The sequence below is a fragment of the Periplaneta americana genome, chromosome 5, assembly GCF_040183065.1.
Source record: "Periplaneta americana isolate PAMFEO1 chromosome 5, P.americana_PAMFEO1_priV1, whole genome shotgun sequence".
Taxonomy (NCBI): domain Eukaryota; kingdom Metazoa; phylum Arthropoda; class Insecta; order Blattodea; family Blattidae; genus Periplaneta; species Periplaneta americana.
Window position 1 is genome coordinate 168,159,019 of NC_091121.1, and position 25,018 is coordinate 168,184,036.

At 36.7% G+C, this 25,018-nt stretch overlaps 1 protein-coding gene across 1 annotated transcript; it reads left to right on the plus strand.

Annotated features, from left to right (window-relative positions):
- Positions 1 to 5,394: 5,394 nt before the first annotated feature.
- On the plus strand, positions 5,395 to 23,452 carry LOC138700269 (hydroxyacyl-coenzyme A dehydrogenase, mitochondrial-like). The gene is made up of 7 exons (XM_069826771.1): positions 5,395 to 5,792; positions 13,732 to 13,848; positions 13,946 to 14,104; positions 16,129 to 16,266; positions 18,318 to 18,480; positions 18,600 to 18,716; positions 21,006 to 23,452. Exons 1-7 carry the CDS (start codon positions 5,676 to 5,678, stop codon positions 21,137 to 21,139), a joined length of 945 nt encoding a protein of 314 aa, XP_069682872.1. The 5' UTR covers positions 5,395 to 5,675; the 3' UTR covers positions 21,140 to 23,452.
- The last annotated feature ends 1,566 nt before the right edge of the window (positions 23,453 to 25,018 follow it).

Consider the following 25,018-nt stretch of genomic DNA (forward strand, 5'->3'; position numbering starts at 1 on the left):
CGGATAGTGGTCTACAGCTGACATTTTACTATTATTGTACTCTTTTCAGTTGATAAAAATAGAAAAATAAGTTGTAAGAGGTGATTTTTCTGTATTTTAAAAATATTATTTTAAAATAAGGATTATCATTATCATTTAAGTGTCCTGCGCCGTGGCGTCGTGGTCTAAGGCATCCTGCCTAGAACTCGTGTTACAGAATGTGCTCTGGTTCGAGTCCTTATGGGGGAAGAAATTTTCTTATGAAATTTCGGCCAGTGTATGGGACCGGTGCCCACTCAGCATCGTGATGCACTTGGGGAGCTACGATAGGTAGTGAAATTCGATTGCAACTACCAGCTATAACGGCTCGGGGGATCATCGTGCTAACCACATGATACCTCCATTCTGGTTGGATGATCCTCCACCTCTGCTTCGGCATGTGGGCATAAGGCCAGTAGCCAGCTGGCCGGTCTAGGCCCTTCACGTTCTGTGGCGCCACGGATTATTGATATTATTATTATTATTATTATTATTATTATTATTATTATTATTATTATTATTTAAGTATATTAGTTTATAAATTATCCTGTCATCATTTTGCAACATTGTGAAGTCAATTGAAAATAACATGAATACTAACATCCCATAACACAGTTTTCATTAAATTTTAATTTTCTAAAAAAAAAAAAAAGCCAACATCATTGATCTGTTTTAAATTAGTGGTAGGATGTGATTTTATCGCTGTGACAGCTTTGTCACTGGTTCCAACTGTGACTACAGTTGTAAAATCACAGCTCCAAGAAATCACCATCTCTGCCCGATATGTGACTCAAAGTGATAGCAACCGACATACATATATGTGACAGCTCCAGAGTCCAGACAACTGTAAGTCTGAAGATTAACTTGAAGGACAACATAATTAGGATCTAATTAATTTTCGTCCCACTCGAAAGGTTATCATTGGCAACTCTTTGATACTGAAGCTATGTACTTACTATATTTTTGTCTACCATTGTGGCTGAGGGGTTAGCGAGTCTAACTCTGAACTCAGCAGTCCTGGGTTCGATTCCCTGTCAGGACGAGTTGCCTGGATAGGTTTTCGGGGTTTTTCCCTCACTCCTATGGATGAATATCAGGTAATTTATTAGGCGATTGGAACCCCACTCATCTTCGCCACTTCCTTTCCTCATCATCCCATTTCTAGTTTTTCAATCACTCTACTAGCGGCCTCCCGAAACTGCTTACTCTCTCGACCGGCCTCCGTGGAATGTAGTTCAGCGATGTTGGATGGCTTCTGCAATGGCACCCGAGGTGGACCTACTCGGAGGAGTTTCACCTCGGACCAACAGAGGAGCCTTATGGGAATTTGCCAAAGCAGGAATGGTATATGGATTCTGTCGGCTGTAGGGACCAATCATTATGGGAGTCATGTAGTTAGGGCGGTGTGCATCGGGGATCTGTGACACGCAACTCATTCCATATCGAGGGTTAGTGCAATAGATCTCAATAGGTCGCAGTGCTGTGCCATCCGTGCCCCCCTCAGTTAAATTCCATTCCATACTATATTCTTCCACCAATGATTCACTTAACCAATCGTAAACATTCTTGGGCTAATATACACACCCACACATCGCAATAACAGAGCTCAGATGAAACTGTTGGCTCAGAGAATGTTTTGTTTTCAGTATACTCACTACACTAATCACTATTGTTATAAGACATGGCACCCGTATATCAATTCAATTTGCAGTAGAGCTATAAACATAAACATTTGTTGGCTTGTGATGAGAAACATGGGTATTCCTCATGGTTTGTTCAGAAATACATAAGGGGATCGAAAAGTAACACACAACAATTTTTTGTTGGAACATATTTAATAGGTAAGCAAAACGAAATAATGCACAAGAAAGCTACAGGTTTATCTATTTCTCAACAGGAACAAAATATCTCGACACATTTCTCTAATTGTGCGTGACACCAAATTCAGAACTCCTCATTCATAAAACTCCGTTTTCTGGGCATATAGCCACCTGCACATGACAGATTTCACTTCTTCATCCGAAGCGTTGACCTAGGAATTTCTTCATTGGTCTGAAGACATGAAAGATAGATGGTGCGAAGTCTGGACTGTAGGGTGGCTGATTGCCGCCTCAATGCCTCTGATATTGGGTGATTTGCAGTAGTCACTGGTCGGCCGAAATATGCTTCGTTGGCAGCCCTCTTCGAAGAACCTACACCACCTGATGTTGCTACAGTCCAGACAATCAGCACTATACACCTCCAATATTTCCCTATGGATTTCTCTCGGACTTTTTCATATTGTCCACAAAAAAAGGGTTACACAAGTAGACGACATGCCATCTTTACTCAGTAGTTACCGCTCATTCTGCCAGATTACACCTGATCAAGTTATTGCTGTCTGTTGCGCAAGATTAAAACTATCTGCCCACTTTGATATTGCAGAAAGTCTCCCCATGTGGGCAAGAACTGAGGACATGTGGGAGAGTTTTTATCTCGTTGGTGCAATGACAGCAGTGGTTATTGTCCATGGCAATGGTGAGAGATCTATATGAAAAATTACACTTGAAAGATAACTACGTAGATATACTAAGGTTGGATAAAAAGTAATGGCAACAGTTCGATATTTCTGACATGGCTTTATTCACAGGGGTACAACATTTACGTACCTTCTATATTACCTTTTGCCAAATGTTTGAAAGGCATCGTACACCATCAGCACGTCCATCTTTGTTGATGTTCCGTATTGACCGCCCTAAAGCACAGATAAGTTCATCTCTGGTATTGTATCGGGTCCCTCGCAGTGGTTCTTTCACTTTGGTGAAAAGATCGTAATCGCATGGATCATATCGGGTGAGTACAGTGGATGTTCCAATAGTCCGCGTTTTCCGTCTGCCTTGGAGGTACAGCGTGGTGCAGTATTACCCCATCAATGTCATACGCCACAATGAACATCACTTTCACAGCACTTTTTGTGGGGCGCACTTTCTTCGGACGAGAAGAACCTGGATGCTTCCATTCATTTGATTGATGTTTCAAGTTTGGTTGGTTCGTATGAGCGAGCCCAGGTTTCGTCCAAGAAAGTCGTCATCTTTCCTTTGGTACCGGTCCAACAAGGCCTATGCGACTGAATAGCGGTGCCATTGTTAAACCTCGGTAACCCAGAATGTCTTGCAGAATGTGGAGCGCAGTTTTGTGACATAGACTTCCGCTGCTAACTCACGTGCAGGCCATCGGCGATCAGCATCCAACAGGGAAGCAAGGAGTTGAACTGTGTTGTCCTCCACGTGGGATCGTCCTGTACAGAGGTCCTGAACGGCATCCCTGCCTTCCTGGAACGCTTTAACCCATCGTGCCACTGTGCGATATGGCAACGCTGCATCGGCATATGCTTCATGCAGTCCCTGAAAACATTCTTGTGCACTACGACCTCGTGTCACTTCAATTTTGATCCAGGAACGTTGCTCTAGTTTTGTAAATGTGGTCTTAGGGCGCTCACACTATCCCTGTGAAAGTCAACGTTCTACACACTGCAGTAGATTGACAGAGTACTGTTGCCGCTGGCTGCACTAACTCATCTAACAGTCCTTGTTCATGTCCACACAGCTGGCAACTCTCGAACGCACCATCGTCACGTGACAGCAGTGTTCCCATTACTTTCTATCCAACCTATGTAGTTTACTGAGTATCTCTATGAGCTTTTGTAAAGATTCAGTCACAGAAATGACATTCCTTATATCAATCTTTTGTCAGATGCAATGCTGGCAGAATGTTTACTGCACCAGTTTTCCATATTTGTGACCATGCTTCAAGTCTTGGCGAGTTCAAGAGGAATTTATCATGATGGTATTAGTAGATTCTTTTGGGACACTACTGTTTCGTTCACTGTCATTTCTCCATAATTCATGTAATAATTCTTATTAAGGATGCATCATGTTACATTTTCAATAAACCAGCTCTAAAGGATTTCTATAGTGGATGTGCAGAAGACGAAGTAGGAGTAACTGCAAGAAATCCTACAGTCTTATCCAGTGGTAATATTAAAAAAGTTTAACAATCAGTTCTCTCATGTGTACCTATGTTAAACATATGCAGTATAAGTCTATAGTAATTGCAAATATTACCTAGAAATAATTTAACAACCGGTTCATCCGAACTGGCTGAATATCACCACTGGTTTTATCAACACCCAAAAGGTACTGGAGGTACTGATATAGCATGAAGATAGTGATATTGTAAAATATAATACCAGTAATAATAATAATAATAATACTTACTGGCTTTTAAGGAACCCGGAGGTTCAGTGCCGCCCTCACATAAGCCCGCCATTGGTCCCTATCCTGAGCAAGATTAATCCAGTCTCTGTCATATCCCACCTCCCTCAAATCCATTTTAATATTATCTTCCCATCTACGTCTCGGCCTCCCCAAAGGTCTTTTTCCCTCCGACCTCCCAATTAACACTCTATATGCATTTCTGGATTCGTCCACACCTATGGAGTAACGGTCAGCGCATCTGGCCGCGAAACCAGGTGGCCCGGGTTCGAATCCCGGTCGGGGCAAGTTACCTGGTTGAAGTTTTTTCCGGGGTTTTCCCTCAACCCAATACGAGCAAATGCTGGGTAACTTTCGGTGCTGGACCCCAGACTCATTTCACTGGCATTATCACTTTCATTTCATTCAGACGCTAAATAACCTTAGATGTTGATACAGCGTCGTAAAATAACCGAATTAATTTGTGGATTCGCCCATACGTGCTACATGTCCTGCCCATCTCAAACATCTGGATTTAATGTTCCTAATTATGTCAGGTGAAGAATACAATGCGTGCAATTCTGTGTTGTGTAACTTTCTCCGTTCTCCTGTAACTTCATCCCTCTTAACCCCAAATATTTTCCTAAGCACCTTATTCTCAAACACTCTTAACCTATGTTCCTCTCTCAAAGTGAGAGTCCAAGTTTCACAACCATAAAGAACAACCGGTAATATAACTGTTTTATAAATTCTACTATAACTTTCAGATTTTTTGACAGCAGACTGGATGATAAAAGCTTCTCAACAATAATAATAATAATAATAATAATAATAATAATAATAATAATAATAATAATAAAACTCCTTACTTATAAACACCATTTATTGCATTCTTTCAAATCACTTAAGTTATCACATTTTTTAAAAACAATTGTGTAGTACTGGTACCTCATAATTTATGCATAATAGTGTAGGCCCTACCGATGTGTGTATGAATTAGTCTCATTTTGTATTCGATTATGGTTAACAATTTATTTTTAAGGTCTCATATTTCAAACAACTCTGTTTCTTCAAGGACTTACGTCTAAATGCATTCATATTATAATTGATGCAACTGTACTTTGCCGAGTCATTGTGACATTTTAGAAGCATCTGTTTACAGTTTAAATTTTACCCGACATGAACTACTGACTGTTGGACCAAGGGCAACAGTACGAACAAATGCCACAAGTCATATCTGTAGACTTTGCAATACCGTGCTCGACGTGACGAAGATCTTGACTTTTGTACTGTAGGCGTATCTTCGTGATTGTGATTATATAATTCCCCGTCTGTGAACAGTAGTATACCTAAACCGTATGTGTCATTTTGATTCGAGCCTAGTCTGAACAAGATCACTGCATGTACTTTTAATAGTGTACCAAAATGGCCCAACCAATTCTGATGTTAAACAGGTGCTTTTCGTCTTCACCATCTGCAATGGCAGCAATAAAGCAAGTGACTGTAATCGGAGGAGGTCTAATGGGATCTGGAATTGCACAGGTAACGAACTGTAATTCTAACCTCAATCGTAAATAAAATAATTTGAAACTGATGCATCATTTTTCTCTATTTCTGTAGATTTTATTACTATGTAGAAATAGCATAATAGGTATAATATAGTCCTACGGTACTCGGAACTTTGGAAGTTGAGCAGTATTTTACGATGAACTTCATGAATAGGCTTATTGTTGATTTTGATTTTTATTCTCATTATTATTGCTGTATAATACAAGAATGTTAAAAATATGTAGGTTTTAGCTTAGATCATACTATATGATCTAGGGTTTTAGTCGCGCATAACATAGGCATTTACGGTAACGCAAAACCAAAGCACACCAAAAAGGGGTAAGATTTTATAATCGCGTAACGTAACACGTTTTGTGTATTTAAAAGAAGTTCCGGTAATTAACCTACAGAATTAGAGATATACTGTAGGCCTACGAATGAAAGTACGGTAGTAGGTACCCGAAAAGAAGTGCGGTTCAAATGCTTTTCATTCATTTCATAGTTTTTCACTGCAAACCCCGCATTCTTTAATTTTCCCTATTTTGTGCTTTTCTCTAGTCTCCGAATATGATCCATAGTATATTATCTTAATGTCTTCTATCATCTGATGTCTTCTACTGCCTCGGACTCTTCTCGGGTTCACCATTCCTTCCAGTACATCCTTCTGTTTGCAGCTTCTTCTCAGCCAGTGGCCCAAACAATTACTTTTTCTCTTCCTGATCAGTTTTTTTCTTTTATAATAGAATTCTTGTTTCAATATGTTAAACATTAAAAACAACATTTTAATAGTTAAATATATTTGAATGGATTTAATACATAGTAGGCCTATTCTCATTTGAATTCAATGCTTCTCGTTCATACGGTACTTTTTCGTCTATTAAAACTTTTTCATGGAGTCCTATATCTATTGAAGTTGATTTGAATAGGTTCTACTCCATGAAAACGTAGTATTGGCATATAGCCTATGTATGTATGTGTTGTCATAGACAGAAAATGCATGTACGAAAATCGGAAGATAAATACATCCAGAAACGGTAAAATTTAATTATATACAAAATGTAACGGTAATGGTCTCACAATAAAAGATGGTACCGTACCAGTACCAGTATGTCTCTATGTGACCCTTGATGCCAAGGAAAGGAAAAAAAACACTGTAACTTCTTTCTTATTCTTCACCTTCATTCCTACATCCATCTTTGGTATGCTTATACTGTGGTCCATAATGTCTGACAGGCGATGTAAACATTGCCGGAAGACGAAAGGGTAAGGATAATTGCTATTCAATCAATGGTAGACTTCTTGACATTGGGCTTTCTGGAGCGTTCTACCCCTTTCCAACTTCAAGACAAGCCTGGAATGTGACCTCTGCCATTGGTCGAATAGCAATTATCCTTCCCCCTTTGTCTGCCGGCAGTGTTTACGTCGCTTGTCAGACATCATGAAACAAAGTATAAGTAGGCCTACAGTAGATCTTTCTATTGGTTTGTACTTCCACATTTGTTTTGATACCATAGCTGTGTTTCTGACATTCTTTCTAAATGCTTTCGCCATTGCTTTTTGCGATCTTTTATTTTATTCATTTATACTTTAGATCAAGTCTCATGCATCCTTTAACATGATAGAGAAATTTCATCTCTGAAGCCTGTATTTTACTTTTTTGTCTTTTAGGAGTTGTTCATATTTCACTACCATTATAATAGGTTAATAAGCTATAGCACAAACAACTTGCATTAAAAATATATTTATTAAATTATCTAGACTTGTATAGACATTGTTCAAGTGAACTATTTGCTTCAGAGCTAAAAAATTTTGCTAATAATAATTTTAGTAGCTTACCAATTGTATCATCTACATATTATCTCAGGTTATTTTTTTGCGGCCATTATTCTGACGTCAGAATTTGATTGATCTAAAATGGAATCGAAAGAGGAAAGGGGAAGGAAAGCAATATTATTAAAAGGCACGCTAGCACACATCCTTGCAAGGGAACTAGGGCCGTGGGAAAATCTACCATCTAGCTTTACTATAGGTATATTATATTCATCGTAGGCATTGAAGATCTCTGGGAATAGTAAGCCTATGCATTCATGGCATCCATCTTTCCCAATCTTAAACCAATCTGTTTCTCCTAGGCCTACCTACACTTCAGCTACCGACCTTCATAATCATCTTATGTACCTGTAAATCACAGTCTAATATTATTTTTTGGACATCCATTTTCTAAGGATGAACCTTTTACACAACATATACAAAAAAAAAAAAAAAAATACAAGTAGGCCTATTAGTAAACAGAGGGGGGGGGGGGGAGGGAGAGGGGAGGCAGTAGGGCCAACTACTCCTACTCAGAAGTCTGATTTTTTTAGTTTTAGTATGTACTATAATGGACCTTTGGAGAGGCCGAGACTTAAATGGGAGGATAATATGAAAATAAATTTGAGGGAGGTGGAATATGATGTTAGGGACTGGATTAATCTTGCTCAAGATAGGAACCGATGGCGGGCTTATGTGAGGGCGGCAATGAACCTCCAAGTTGCTTAAAAGCCATAAGTAAGTATGTAAGTACTAGGCCTACTATAATGAAACCAAAGGATACGGGTATGGAAAATGTGCATAGTCTTGAACACAGTAAGTAAAAAATCTACATATTTCCAGGGACATAGTAATTAACACAGAATGTTATTCTTGAAAATTAACACCATGGGTAATGACGTATCCCACTAATATGAAAGCCCGTGATACACAATACAGATATTTTCGAAATAAGTTATGTAACTTATGCCTGAATGACAGCTGCAGATGTTTCTTATAAAGTACATTACATTTTTTTTTTATATACGAAAATCGTCTGTAGCTGGATTTAGATTGGCAACAGGCCATGATTGTTTGGCCAAACACCTGCATAGAATTGGAATATATCAGTCTCCTAACTGTCCATTGTGCAACTCAAACCAAGAAATGGATTCGGAACACCTCAAAATCTGTGCTTCAGTGGCTGGCCATGATAATATCTTTGAAAAATGTTGGAATGCAAGAGGTAAAATGACTTTATTGTCAAACGCCTGGCATAGAAAACAACAATAACAACTTTTTTTTTTTTTTTTTTTGTAAAACTTTTAAAAGTTTTAATTTTTGAGAAAGTTTTTACATCAAATTGACAAGTCTGAGAAATAAGATTATGGGGTAAAAAAGTTTATCCATAACTGGTATCTAAACTGGTCTTTATTTCACCGTCCTTAGCAACCTAAACAATGGCTTTATTCACAGCTTGAATTAAAGGTTTTTAATTCACTGCTGCTGTGAATTAAAAACTTTTTCCATAACAACCAACACATTAGCAACAATAAAATCCATACATTCATTCATTTATAATTTCTTCAGAAAGAAAAGGCGTACAATTTAAATTGAATTTAGATACCAATAATTAAATTTAGATACCAGCAATGTATAAAATATTGTATGGCACACGAGAGTAAACATATTTTATGTGCTCTTGGAAATTATCACCCTCTGCTTTGCTTTGGGCACTAATCTTTCTGCTCGCACATAATATCTAATTTTACTATTTGATACTATAAATCAGTGGCGTAGCATGAAATTTTGAGCAGGGGAAGCTAACTCAAGTTGTCTTTCATGCAATATGAGAAAACGTATTACAAAAATACAGTCTTAAATAAATAGTAGTCAATTTCAAGTCAGCAGTCGAAGATTGGTTGGAACATCATAAGTAACACCAATAAGGCATGACCTCAAATGATACGTAGTAAAATATAATTTCACGGTTTACACATATCTCTTAACAAATAGACACGTATACGTATAACATTAGCTCACTCCCTGTCATACTTAGAGAAATCACAATATTAGTATCATTACGTAAGTATGCGTCTGTCTTTTGGTTGTGTCTTTCATTGACAGCAAGGGAGTCGGTCATTTGTTTTTTAAATCACACTTTTGTTCGTAAGTCAGTCTTGATAATACAATTGTCCTAAAAAATTCATGTAAATTAGTGTCAGGAACTGTTATTTCGCTCATTATTTATTATATCAGCCACAATGCACACTAACACTTCAACTGAACACAACTGACGAAAAGGGATAACTCGGAAACTACTTATTTTAAATGTTAAAGCTAGCTTCTTTGCGAGCCTTGCGACTAGGGTAGCTTAGTTAGAAAGGGATGGAAAATCTGCGGGGTGGATTATACAGAAGAAACCAGTCTGCTTGGAAGCTGGTGTGTGCAGGCTTCTTGTTTACTGCTGCATCACAAATCATCCTGAGCTGCCGCATCACAATATTTAACGCGTAAATATAAATTCTATTAAGAATAATAAATAATTTTCTCCATAAACTGTAGGTTTATTATGAAATTATTATTAACTGGGGAAGCTAAGCTTTTTAGCTTACATTGACGCTACGCCACTGCTATAAATTACTATTAAGGATAATTCCAAAGCACTAGGCCTATATCACCATGTGCCCATGTGTCAAAAATGAGAAAGATTAAAAAAGTAGCTTATTAAGATTCAAGGTGTACAAATAAACCAATGCAAGAAATAGTATCGAACTTCATTTAGGACCATAATGACAATGACTACAATGGCAATGATGATATGATAATGATGTGAAGAGGAGTAGTAGTATTTTATTTAACGATATTTCAGCTGTAAAATCTTTCCATCTGATTCAAATAGTTTATCACCTCCCTTCCAGATTGTGCAGGGGCACAACATTGCTGAAACCGGATATCTTCCAAAGATAATAAAATAACAAGAGCTTTGTCGCTGTCTGTAAGCTGTTTTGGTCTTAGCAAACTTTGGACTTATTTTTAACACTTCCAGTAGGCCTGTTATTGAACTTCTTAAAAATGTTATATTACTGTAGAGTGACTAATATTTATGTCACGCACTTCGTTAAATGAGACAATTAACTCCTGTTGGATCCTCCTCCTGTCACCATAATCAATCATCTTTAGAATTTCAGTTCCTTCGTTTTCTGCAAGATCTACCACGTTCATCAAATTTAGAAATGATTGAGAATAAAGGAATCATTATTATTCAACTGTTTTCGATTGACACTTCTGTCCATGGTTATTAGCTTCATGGGTGCTGCATGGCCATATTTATTGTCAGTAGTTGTTATTCAGTCAATTGTGAGGTAGGGTGGCCAGTTCCTTTCCTCATCCATTGCATACATCGCCAACTAGTAACATATTACACTAGTTACACTTCTACTACTACTACTACTACTACTACTACTACTACTACTACTACTACTACTACTACTACGATGGCATCACAGCCCAAAGTCGAGCCTTAGCCTCCTCAATTTTCTTCCTCCAACTGTCCCTGTCCTGTGCTAATCTCCTCCAGACAGTTGTTCCGAGATAGTCCTGAGAATCAATCGTTACCGCATCTATCCATCTATTTTTGGGTCTTCCAATTGGTCTTTTACCATGTATTTTCCCTTCTGAGATCTTCTTTGGTATTCTGTTCCCTTCCATCCGATAGACATGACCGGCCCATTCAAGCCTCCTAAATTTGATGAAAGTAACAATATCGAAAATTAGATATAATACAGAACTGAAAACTCAATATAAATCTCCAGATATTGTTGCTGAAATCAAAGCCCGTAGGTTGGAATGGTTAGGACATGTAATCAGGATGAATGATCAGAGAATACCAAAAAAGATTCTAAACACAAAACCAGAAGGCAGGCGCAATATTGGCAGACAGAAACTAAGACGGTTGGATGGAGTGGAGGAAGATTTAAGGACTCTAGGCGTGAAAAGATGGAGGCAGAAGGCTCTGGTTGGACAGGAATGGACCAAGATCCTAAGGGAGGCCAAGGCTAGACTACAAGGGCCGTAGTGCCAAAGAAGAAGAAGAAGAAGAAGAACAATATCGAAACTAATATATAATTTATATAGCTCGTTACTATAACGTATTCTCCACTGCATATTTTCTTGCACCGGCCCAAAAATTCTTCTGAGTATTTTGCGTTCAAATATACCTAGTTTAGCTTCTGTCTCCTTAGATAATGTCCAAGTTTCGCTTGCATAACAGAGAATACTTCTAATAATTGTTTTGTATATTTTAAGTTTTGTTTCCTTGTGCACACAGATTTCAATATTGTGCTTAATGCAAAATAGGCCTTATTGGCTGCAGTGATTCGACTCTGTACTTCAATTAATTCGTTATTATTACTTGCCATTACTGTTCCAAGATATTTAAACTTCTCAGTTTCTTCAAGCATGTTTATCGTCAGATTAGGAGGGTTGTATATATTCTGTTTATTTCTTATTTGTGTCATCTGTTTGGTTTTACTTGCATTAATCTGCAACCCGATTTTAGCGGCTCCTTGTTCCAGGTCTTTATACACTTCTTCTATTGCTGTCAACGACCGTCCCATAACATGCAAGTCATCTGCGTATCCTACTATTTGAACGCTTTTGTAAACTAAAGTGCTGTTAGGATCTATACCTGTCTGTGTTATCACCCAATGTAAAGCAAGATTGAAGAGCATTGGTGCTAGAGCATCCCCTTGTTTCAGCCCATTATCAATATTAAATTGTTCTGTTGAACCACCATATATCTTCACTTGAGCCATGGTTTCTGCCATGATCATCTTGATGAGTCTGATTATCTTTGGATGTATCCCTTGATGAATCATAATTTTGTATAATCCTTGTCTATTAATGCTGTCATAAGCTGTTTTGAAATCTACAAACAAATGGTATAAGTTGAGATTATACTTCCAGAACTTTTCTGTCATGCCTTTAACAGTGTAAATTTGATCTATGGTCGACCTTCCTGCACGGAAGCCGGCTTCTAGTTACACTTCAGTTGTATACACACAAATGTTCTTCCTCTGACTCATATCATCAAGTGAGATGTACTGCCTGATACTAGATGTAGCTACATATCAGCCAGAACCTCAATCAGAGGTAATTATCAGTAGTGATAAACAGATACTCAAACACACTTTTTCTTTTAATTATTATTCATTGGACCCGCGCAATAATAACATACTATAAATAAATAAAAATGTTTTTTTATTTCATCCATTTTAAGACTAGAAGAATACAAAAAATGATAAAATACATTTTCTTGTACATCCTGTACAAAATGAAAAACTACTGTTTTACAAACATGTAAAAAAAATTATTGATTTAGGTACTCCAAAGAACTCTTATATACAGTAGAGCATTGATTATCCTGAATACTGATCAACCGAAAGTGTTCCAGTTGGCAAATTCAAATTTGCATGCGCGCCATGCAGAAGTTTCGCTAGCTCTGTTTGCAAGATTTAGCGGCATAAAAAAACGAGTCTCAGCTCTGAAGAAAAAAAAAAAGACTTCTTTTCCTAAACTTTAGGCCTACTCTAATGACCATTTTGAACTTGTCAGACTAGGCTAGTCAATTCTCTGTGTTATTTGTAAGACGTGTGATACAAAATGTATACTGTATGTACAATTTTGTGTTTAATATCAGTGTTTCTTTGTATCATACTGTTCCTATGACACCAGTACAGTACAAATTTTTTTCGTAAATGATTGGTTATCCGAAAAATCAGTTATCTGAACACCCCCCATCCCCAGTTGTTTCGGATAATCGATGCTCTACTGCAGGGGTCATCAGCACAGAGAACGCTGGGGCTAGCCTCTCTTACCTGCGGAAAACGCAGTGCACTATAGTGCTTTTGTAGCTGCTAGCGGGTATGCTCTCTATCTCTCCCTGTTGCATGACGGTGTACATGGGTCGGCACCGCATACCCATTGCACATTTCAGGGAGTGCTGACGACCACTGCTCTACTGTATTGCATTTTTCAGTACCACTAAATATTAAAAATTTTAAATATTACAAAGTTTTAAGCAATTTTCCATAATTTTTATTCATTCTGTTCTGTATAGTCGTAGTTTAAACTGTGATGACAGGTTGCAGCACAAACTGGCCACCAAGTTACCCTTGTTGAAATTAATGATGGAGCTATTCAAAAGGCACGAAGCTCAATTGAGAAGAACTTACATAGAGTAGCCAAGAAGGTTCATAAGGTAAGATTTTTTTTTTAGATATTTAACTTAATATTGACAAAATGATATAACATGGATGTGTTTGAATGTAAAATTACGTAATTTAATACATTTCCAGGACAATGCAGCAGAAGCAGAAAAATTTGTATCGGATGCTTTAAGTCGTATAACGACAACCATGAATGTGATGGATGCAGTCAAAGACACAGATCTTGTTGTGGAAGCTGTAATGGAAAATTTAAATGTCAAACAGAAGTTGTTCTCCAGTATAGATCCGGTATACATTTATAATATTTCTGTTATAATGAATTCATTTCTTCAGTTAATAGTAGGCCTACATTAGGCTATAATACAGTATTGACATATTGGGTATAATACAATTAATTAAAATGTATTGAGCTGAATGAAGGGGGGGGGGAAGAGCAAGGGTGAATTGTTCAATGATTGAACTGTTTGGACTTTTTTCATTGCTAATTTTCAAAATTGTAACACAACGTTTCGAAAAGAGATCCACTCTTCGAAACGTTGTGTTACAATTTTGAAAATTAGTAGATATTTGTGCCTTTGAGTTGATGCGTATTGGCAATGATGTGCTCTTTGATAAAGTAACTGTTCAATTTCACAATAATTGGTCTTTTTTTTTCCGTTACCGACTCTATACGCATTATTTATCGCACTTATGTCCAAGTTTAGACTGAAATAATTAGTTAATAATTTTAACACTACGAAACCAGTATCAATTCCTTTTTCATGATTGCACTCTTCAACACCATAAATTACAATGTTATTAATTCTACTATCATTTTCCCATTTTTGAACTATCGATTTTAACACCACCTGCTCTTGGATAACCTCCCTTAACTTCTTTTCCACTTCAGTGTATCTGTTTACTAATGTATCTATATCATTTGAAACTTTGTTTAGTAGAACACTTGCCTTTTGCCTGTCTTCTCTCGTTTCTTTCATGTAGTTTATCCATTCTCTTTGAAACACTTCATCACTGTAGACTCTTCCTTCTGTATCTCCAGGACCAGGGTTTAACTCCACATTTCCAATAATCAGTAGAATTGATAAAACAGCCGCGGCCACAAATATGTTGATTCTATCAGACACTATAGCATTTTCACCTTTTGAACATCTGCAACACTGCCCTGCATTGAAGCTCCTGATTCGCGCCCTGTAAGAATTTAGGTCGTTGCCCATACTTTCTTCACACGCTAACCTACTTGTATATGCTGCTTACTACACAACCGTTCTCTATGACTGCACTTTGTGAACGGGGAATTTTGAAAATTAGTAATTAAAATATCTCAACAAATTAATATTTTTATATTGTAATTGTAGCAGACTAATCATTGAATGTATCTTCATGATAAATATCTTACTTATTTTTATAGAGTTGTTATATACGCATACATATTTGCTTACATTTTGTTAAAACAAAGAAGGTACACTGGAATATACAGAGAGTTTCTATGCAGATTAGTCCCACTCCAACCTCAACGTAACAAAATCTGTTGGCGGGCGGCGAGTGGTCATACGCTGGCATGGACAAGTCTGTACATGCTTCTCTACACAGACTGGTCCCATTCCATCTCTTAATTGCTTAGCTTCATCGGGATGAGTACTCCGCACTATCATCATTAAGCAGACAGAACATTACTACCTGGGACCGGTTTGCATAGGAACTGTCTGTACTTCAACCTTAGATTTGGAGGGTTCTTGCTCCAACACATGCAATTGAATATTTTTAAATTCTTATAATTTAACAAAACTAATTTATCTTTTGAATACTGAACTTGACAAGAAAATAAAAGCTTAGTAATTGATTAACTAGCGGACTTACTTGTGTTAATTATGTAAGTCTGTGCGGCTTACAGCTGTTTCGGTGCGTCATCACACCATCCTCAGAGCCTACTAGATCTCGGTGTCATCTCGAACTTCTCTGCCTGTTGTGTGGGTGCGTTTGAGTGTTGAAAAGTATTGAAAAGTGGAGTCACAACGCACCCACACAACAGGCAGAGAAGTTCGAGATGATGCCGAGATCTAGTAGGCTCTGAGGATGGTGTGATGAAGCACCGAAACAGCTGTAAGCCGCACAGACTTACATAATTAACACAAGTAAGTCTGCTAGTTAATCAATTACTTATATTCAAGTGTTAAAAGTAGTGTACACAAGATTAAAAATGGAATAAAAGTTTGTTTTTAATTTTTAATGTGTACTCTATAAGTATATATAGGGAGGGAGGAGCAATATAAATTTGTATCTCTACTGATTTCTTTTTCTGTTATTTTCTCCAGATTGCACCTGAACATACAATATTTGCTTCAAATACTTCGTCACTTCTAATTCGAGACATGGCTTCAGTAACAAAAAGGAAAGATAGATTTGGTGGTCTACATTTCTTCAATCCTGTTCCTGTTATGAAACTTTTAGAGGTAAAAGTTACATACTTTTGCATGATTTTTGTACGTACATTAAAATATCTTAAAGTGCAATTTTTGTCTGTTCAGGGAATGTTTACTGACGGAATTCAGGTTTTTTAAAACTGGAAAATTGCATCAATATCTACATGTGGGCTCATAATTTTATTAAACATTGTTCCTTTCTCAGCTCTGTCTGCCTGGAAGAAACGCGCCCTAAAACAATACTATCGAATTTTTTAATGACTTTCACTAGATATAGATATAGAGTTTAATCTTAGGGTTTTGTAAGAATAATAAAGTTTCACAATTTTAATTTATTTTTATTATTTGTCAAAAAAAACTTTTTATAAAAATGCGTTAAAACTTCGTATAATATAAGTTGTGAACGTTTTTACCAATGTAGCAAAAGCATATCTTCTACCCTTGGATATTATTTGAGAAATAGCTGTCCAGTTTTAGTAGTTACCTGTTTTTTTTCTGATACGAAAGTTCGTTTTAAATGCATAAATAGAACGTAATACTTGTTATTTTATTTATTTACTTACTTATTGTTTATTTTTATTTATTTATTGCTGATTTGAGCAACAAGACTGCTGTAGTAAACATAAAAGAAATTACACGTTACATGCGCACTTGTTAATCATATTTAGAGATCACTTGTGAAGGCTATTGGAAAATTTTAGGTTATGAAACCCGTATGATTTTTATTGGAATTTGCAGTTATATGAAACATTCATTTAAACATCTTTAATAACGTACTAATGATTTGGTAAATTTGTTATATAAACAACTTTCCTTTGTTAATTGAAACTAGATGGTAATTTACCTTAGTTAATGGCTAGTTTTGGCTTGATGTCGACCATTTTCAGATTTCTAGTGAGGTCCTTGCTTCTTGTTTCTGGTTTCTTCTTTCGGTTCCTTGATGGGGGGTAAACACATCCATCACCAAGGCACTAAAAGAAGAAACTGGAAACAAGCAAGGACCTAGAATTCTGAAGATAGCTGACATCAAGCCGAAACTAGTGATTAACTAAGATGAATTATCATCACACAGGAAAGTTGTTTATATAACAAATTTACCAAATTTTTAGTATACATCTTGATTACACAACTTTTAACACAATATCACTTCGGAAAACGTATTGTGTGTCTTTCACGTGTTAAATTTTATTTTTATTACCTTGTTAACATGGTACACAGACTACTCAACATACCAATGAACTAACATGATTACAAAGAAGAGCTAAACACAATCAAATACATAGCACAAGAAAACGGATACAACCTCAACATAATAGACAACATAATACGTAAGACAAAACATAATCACAAAAAACATAAGAATACAACACAAACACAAGAACACAAAAAATACACCACACTAACATACGAAAACAAAAACACACACAAGATTGCAACCTCATCTAAGAAATTAAATTACAACATCGCATACAGAACAAATATTCTACAAAAACATCTCAACACACAAACAAACAAATACAACCACACAGGTGTATACAAACTCAAATGTAACACCTGCAACAACTTCTACATAGGACAGACAGGCAGATCATTTCAAACACGTTACAAAGAACACATCACAGCCATAACAAAATTACAAAACACTTCCACATATGCAGAACACATCACAAATGCTAACCACACCTACAGAGACATCAACACAGACATGGAAATACTACACATCCAACCAAAAAGCAGAAAATAAACAGACTAGAACAGTACGAAATACACAGACACACAAAAACACATCCAAATGAAATTCTCAAACAACTCAATTTCAGAACACACACACTCTTTGACTCCACATTACACTACACAAACACACTCCCACAGGAAACAAAACAAAAAGTGCCAAGACCAGCAACAGCCAGTTCTGAAGATGGCCAATAGCAGGCCGAAACATGTTAACAAGGTAATAAAATTTAACACATGAAAGACACACAATACGTTTTCCGAAATTTTTAGTGATGAAAGTGTTAAAAGTGTGTAATCATCATGTTTCTTTCATAAATTTGTCTCAAAATTGTAAACTTATTTTTAAGGTTATTCGTACTCCGTATACATCTGATGAAACATATGAGAAACTGATGGCTTGGGGCAAAGCAATTGGAAAGACAACAATCACTTGCAAGGATACCCCTGGCTTTGTTGTCAACAGGTTATTGGGTCCATATCTCAATGAAGCCGTCAGAATGTTGGAAAGAGGTGAGTAAATATATTGTTATAAATTATTATCTGCAAATTTAAAGATATTTGTGCTATTCAAAACGTTAATAAATAATATTAAAAAAGTATAATAAAATTGTTGCTTAATTTGTTTTCAGGTGACGCAACAGCAAGAGATATTGACACAGCTATGAAATTAGGTGCAGGTTATCCAATGGGACCGTTGGAACTTTTGGATTATATTGGTCTTGATGTACATAAATTTGCATCAGAAGGTATAATTTTCCGTTTTTCTTCTTTTATTAAACTCAGATGTTGAGATCAGAGCTAAGTTAACAATAGATTTTCATTACTTACTGAATTTTAGACAAAAGTTACTAAGCTTTATTCTTGTGTACTATTAAAATGTTATTCATTCCACTTGAGTATGCCTGTAAAATAGGTTTGTTTCTGCAGGAATTTCCAACGGTTTGAAACCATCATGAGCATGAGCACTTCAGTTTTACACATAGTAAATTTGATGTGTACATGCTCATGACAGTTGCAAATAGAGTTGCCAACTTAAAAAAAAATACGGGAGGTTAAGGAATCAACAAAATTTCACATAGAAAATTGACAGATATTTTGTTCAGTTACTAAAAAACAATTTTTTTTCTACTAGGCTTAAATTAAGAGTATTTTGAGACAGATTTTGTCTCGCGTAATAGTTGAAATCGATTGCATTTGCTACTCTGATTTGATTAGATGTGTTGTGCTCCTGTTTCGAACATCTGTCCAATTATTGTTCATGAGATAAAACATCCTCTTTCTGTGAGCATTACTACTTGGTATGCTTAGAACAAAACTAGCCAGTTTTTTTTTAAATTTATAATACTGATATTTTTTTATTTTAAACAGGTGGCACTAAAATCCATTTCTGACAGGCATTACCTTCTAAAAAGACTCCACATCTTAATGCATCTCTTGAACAACAAAATTCATCACTAGAGCCCGGATTTATATGCACTAAAAGTTAAGAATGACACCGAGTATAATTGAGTGGATGTGGTGTCGGTTATTAAAGTTTCTGAGCCTGGTTCACAAGACTCCAAAATGTCAAAATAGACAACTCATTCACAAGGACTAGACAATGCATCTTGTATACCTCGCGGTGATTTGTAAGAAGGATTAAAGACATTTAAGACAAGAATGGTATCTGAAAGGAGTGGGGCATAGCTTTTATGTTTATAAACTATATTGACTAACAATATTAATTTTTAGTGCATATAAATCCGGGCTCTATTCATCACATAAACAGTCATCATTCATGGCAAAATCAAATGTTTAGAATAATGATTTTTACTCGTACATTATGCAAAAATAAGGGAGAAAAATGCTTGAAGAGAAGAAAAATACGGAAGCCAGGAGACTGTTAAAAATTAGGGGAAAATACGGAGACCCTGGGAAATATGGGAGGGTTGGCAACCCTAGTTGGAAACTGCTGCACAAACAAACCTAATATTAATCTTGTATGCTCTGTCTGACCTATTTGATTACATTTTATTAATCATACATCATCACCATTGCTATGATATGAGAATTGTAGGTTGAGGGTTCATTCTATTCTCATAAAGTATTTTATTATATGGGAACTTTAGTCACATATTAACAAAATTTATATGGCAGTATATTTGCGATTTCTGTGTCCATGTTATCAGACTAGTTTTCTTCAGTCTGTAAGCACCGTTCATCAAAATTCGGTATAAATTTTATCACTGTTTAAATATCAAGGGGCTGAAATTTACCTTGTTTTTATTTGTATTGTTAATTAGAAACGCTAAAATGACTAATACATTACGAATGTAATATTACTTTTAGGTAGAATACATCATATTTCACTCATTTTAGTAAAAAAAAAAAAAAGAATTTAAATACTATTATAGTCACAATCATGCCATGGTATGAAAGAAAAATTTCACAACCTCGAGCGGGAATCGAACCTGCGACTTCCTGTTCTCCGGTCAGGCGCTCTACCACTGAGCTATCGAGTTCGTCTCACACCAAAGGCTTGGAATTATCCTTTCATACTGGCGACTCTGTTATAGAGTACTGTCCATAGTGTCTGATCTAGTCAGCACTGCTTATGGGTTGAAAGAAACTTTACAAATGTAATCTTCATTAATATGTCACATCAACGAACGTGTATACGTCACCAAACATCGTAAAAAAAAAAAAAAGTAAAGGTGAAGGTATCCCCATCACACGCCATGAAGACACTTGGGGGGCACAGAGGTAGAGCCCATGCTTTCCATGACCTCGGCACTAGAATGAGGTGGTGTGGTAAGCACCATGCTCTGACCGCCTTTTACCCCCGGGAAAGACCTGGTACTCAATTTTATAGGACCTCGGGGCCGTTCTGGAAGTTCGGCAACGAGAAAAATCCCGTCACCACTTGGGATCGAACCCCGGACCTTCCAGTCCGTAGCCAGCTGCTCTACCAACTGAGCTACCCAGCCGCCTTCACTCATTTCAGTATTTTCCATAAATACAGCATGCTTGAATATGAAGATTAATTTATGTTACAGGTTGGCGTAAGAGATTCCCAGATAACCCCTTATACAAACCCAGTCCAATAGTCGAGAAGTTGGTAGAAGAAGGAAAGCTTGGTGTCAAGACAGGCGAAGGATTCTACAAATATGATAAGGAATCTAAATTGTAATTCACGAAAGAGACAAACATATTGTCTTAAAAGACTTTTGTGAATGAAACAATCGAATAAATATTATATTTTCCAAAATATTACCATTATTACATTCAACTAGTCTACTACAATTTTGGTCATGAACATCAGTTTACCTGATAAATGTAAGGAAGTACAATTTAAGTTTAAGAATGGAAAATTACAGCTCAAGGTGATGGTATTCAGTGACTTGGGTCATGTGCATGAAATTTTCCACATGATTAAATGGCCATGAATATCTCAGTACTAATGTCAGTATATCGTGGTGATTTTAAGATAAAGATATTTTATATGTCAGAGAAGTGTATTATTTCAATATAATGAATTGATTTACAGTAGCGGCTGGTGGTCAAAATAATGAGTGTGCTACAATCTCTATATCTGCCTACTATATACACTTATATGTATTTATCTTAATTTGAGACTCGCCTAGTGACGAAATATGAAGTCCATACGACGTTCCTTCCTACTGCAGAACTTGTCAATTACCCTGAGTTAAACCCCTCCATTTTGGACATCATACTCTTTTCTATTGACAGTATTGCAAGAGCAGTGAGGCGATCCTGGGACATAGTGTTCCTTAAAAATGTTTTTATGCGTTTAAAAAAAGAAAAACATCTTTCTGGCTCATTGGTGTTGTAACCAGAATATTTAACAACTTCGTTATTTTACAGAATGGATCCTGTGAATTGTTGGAGGCTATGTTATGTATTGTAACAATTGAACAGCTCCATCTACATTTCAGAAATGGGGTCTTCCATATAGAACTCCAAGTTGCGTCTTTAACACTCCTTTGTTCAGTACAGTATAGCTGTTGACAGCAACTTCAAGTTCGCGTTCAGGAAAATTATGCGGAAAATTGTCAAAAAATTTGCTGTTTAACAACTTTGTTGCGTCTAGGTAGGTTAAAGACTGAAACGATAAGTAGTTTCCTGAATTATACTGTCACATAATTCCTTGTCTTCAATTTTCTAGACTGACTGATTCAGGAGGAACCTCAAAAACCAGGTAGATGGCAGCAGCGGTCAGACACTTGAATTACCGAACACATTGTACATAGTTCCGAGTTCTTCCACAAACAAGCATTCTTTTGTTACGCTTTACTTTTGTAATCTCCAAGCTGTGTTGTGCTGAAGCTGACTACAGCACTTCCCCGCGTAAAAATAGCCAATCAGAGCAGTGATTTCAGCTTCGCACATGCACATTAATTGTCTACATTCTCATGTAGAGTTTTGAGTAGCACAACGTACTGCCTGAGGTACCAAAGAGTGAAGAGCGAAGACTAAACACTCTATAACGCGCCGTGAACATAACCAAGGGAAATTGTCAAATGGCAGATCAAATACTATGGTATTGCAAATACATTATTTGAGCAAAAATTATCATTGTGCTGTAGCACTGTAGCACATAAGGACGGGCTGCCCCTGTTGATTTAATCCATGTCTTCCACATGAAAAACCACCTTGTGTTCATGATATTCTAAGCACAGAATATATAATGTTACACTCTATGTAATTTTGTATTAGAAAATCTTTTCATTATGTTGTAATATGCAATATTTGGTTTTTCTTTAGTGCATATATTTCACAGTAGGCTAAATAACAAATACGTGAAATTACAAGACTGTAAATGAATACAGAGGACATAATGTAAATGAAAATACACTGAAAGGCAAAAAAAACCCACTCACATTAGAAAATGGATAAAATGGATATAAATAATAGCTGAATGCTGCCCTAACAGAGAAAGTACATGCTGTATAACGCTCTCCAGCTCGCCTCTAGTAGAGTTCCTCGATAATAATTGAGTATAAGAGTTGAGACACAGGATCCAAACATCGCCGATCTTGTTGCATAATCCAGTAAGCACTTATAACGGCTTTGCTTCTAGTAAATAAAAATTAACAGGTTTTTTTAATTGATAAACTAGGTATAATAATTATTTTAATGTATTATATGTTACGTCAAAACCAGTTTTAACTAGTAAAAACTAGTTTAAACAAGCAAAAATATGAACAAAAATTGTATATGCAAGGCCTATCAAAAGTCTAAACAAACCAAACTTAATCTGTCACTGATTCTAGACCTTACGAAAACTCACTTTCTACCTATCTTTGTTTAAACTAGTTTTTACTAGTTGAAATTGGTTTCGATGGATTTCGAGTTTTAATGTTAAAATATATACCGGTAATAAATTATACTATAAAATAATGTAGTATAGGCCTATTATAAAGTTATGTATCAAATTTATTCAATACCTGTACACAGTATAAGCTTCTAGGCGATGTTCTCATAGGTGATTTATTTTTCCATTTTTAGTACTATCAAATCATTACTTACTTACTTACTTACTTACTTACTTACTTATGGCTTTTAGAAAACCTGGAGGTTCATTGCTGCCCTCACATAAGCCCGACGTCAGTCCCTACCATCATATCCCACCTCCCTCTAATCCATTTTAATATTATGCTCACATCTACGTCTTGGCCTCCCCTAAGTTGACTGTGGTCATGCCAGAGAATCAGTCCCATTCCAAGGCTTATTTTGGGGTTTCGTAACAAGCTCTTTTTTACGGTGATGGGTTGTTAGCCCTTCGCCCAATTCAAGCTGGAGAACCACTCCTTATCAGTTGTCTGCGACTGCTTGTTCAATATATTTGCAGCTACTCTTCATATCTAGAGGCCGTCTCCTCTATCTGCAACCTGAGGACGTGCCATACCGTGATGTTAGGGACTGATAATACATGGGATATCAAATCATTACGTATTTTAATTGCTGATGGGTTCAGATACCATACACCATCTCATCTCTCGTTATAAAGGAACTCTAGAGTTTAGACATTACAGATAATGAGGTATTTATTATTTCATCAACCCAATTTAATTTTATTTAGGTACATATGTGTACCCAGATTTACTAGGCCTAATCTGTTAATGAAAGTTATAGTTGCATATAACCAATCAGAAAGAGTATGCTCATTGTCTCAACTCTCATCATCATCAATGGCACGACAGCCCTTCATGGGCCCCGGCCTTCTTCAGAAGTTCTCGCCATTCCTCCCTATCCAATGCCAAACTTCTCCAATTTCTAACACCCAAAGTCTTGATGTCATCCATCACACAGTCTTCCCATCTCAATCTCGGTCTCCCAACCTTCCTTCTTTCCATCGGAATAAATTTAAAAACTCTCTTCGCAACTCTATCATCTTGCATCCTCACAACATGCCAGGCCCAATCCAATCTTCTTATTTTTATAAATTTAACAATGTCCAGCTCATTATATAATTTGTACAATTCGAAATTATATCTTCTTCTCCATGTTCCGTTTTCTCTAACTGGTCCAAAGATTTGCCTAAGAATCTTTTGTTTACTATTTCGTCTTGAATAAGTCCGTCTGGCAATTACTTCTTCAGATTCCATAACAAGATGTTTTTTACGGTGTGGGGCCGTCAACCCCACGCCCAACCCCCAACCTGGAGGACCAGGTCCCTCATTTATAACCCCAGGGACTGGGTGGCCCAGCTATACCCCCCAGGCACTGGGTTCCCATTTAGTCACCTTTTACGACATGCAAGGGATACAGTGGGACAATTCTTTAATCCCGGTCACCACACGGGAGGTCTCAACTCTCACATTCAATTATTATTATCGAGGGACTCTAACCTCCAGACTCTCTTCCTGCCATCTGGTGATGTCCGGGAAAACCTGGACTCATCAGAGAATTGCACTTTGTTCCACTCCACCATGTCCATTCTGCGTGTTCATGGGCAAACTGCAGACTGGCTGCTCATTGGTCTGGAGTCAATGCTGATCTGTTGCAGGCCAGCACAATTAAGTGCTACTTTCCCTAGACGTTTCCA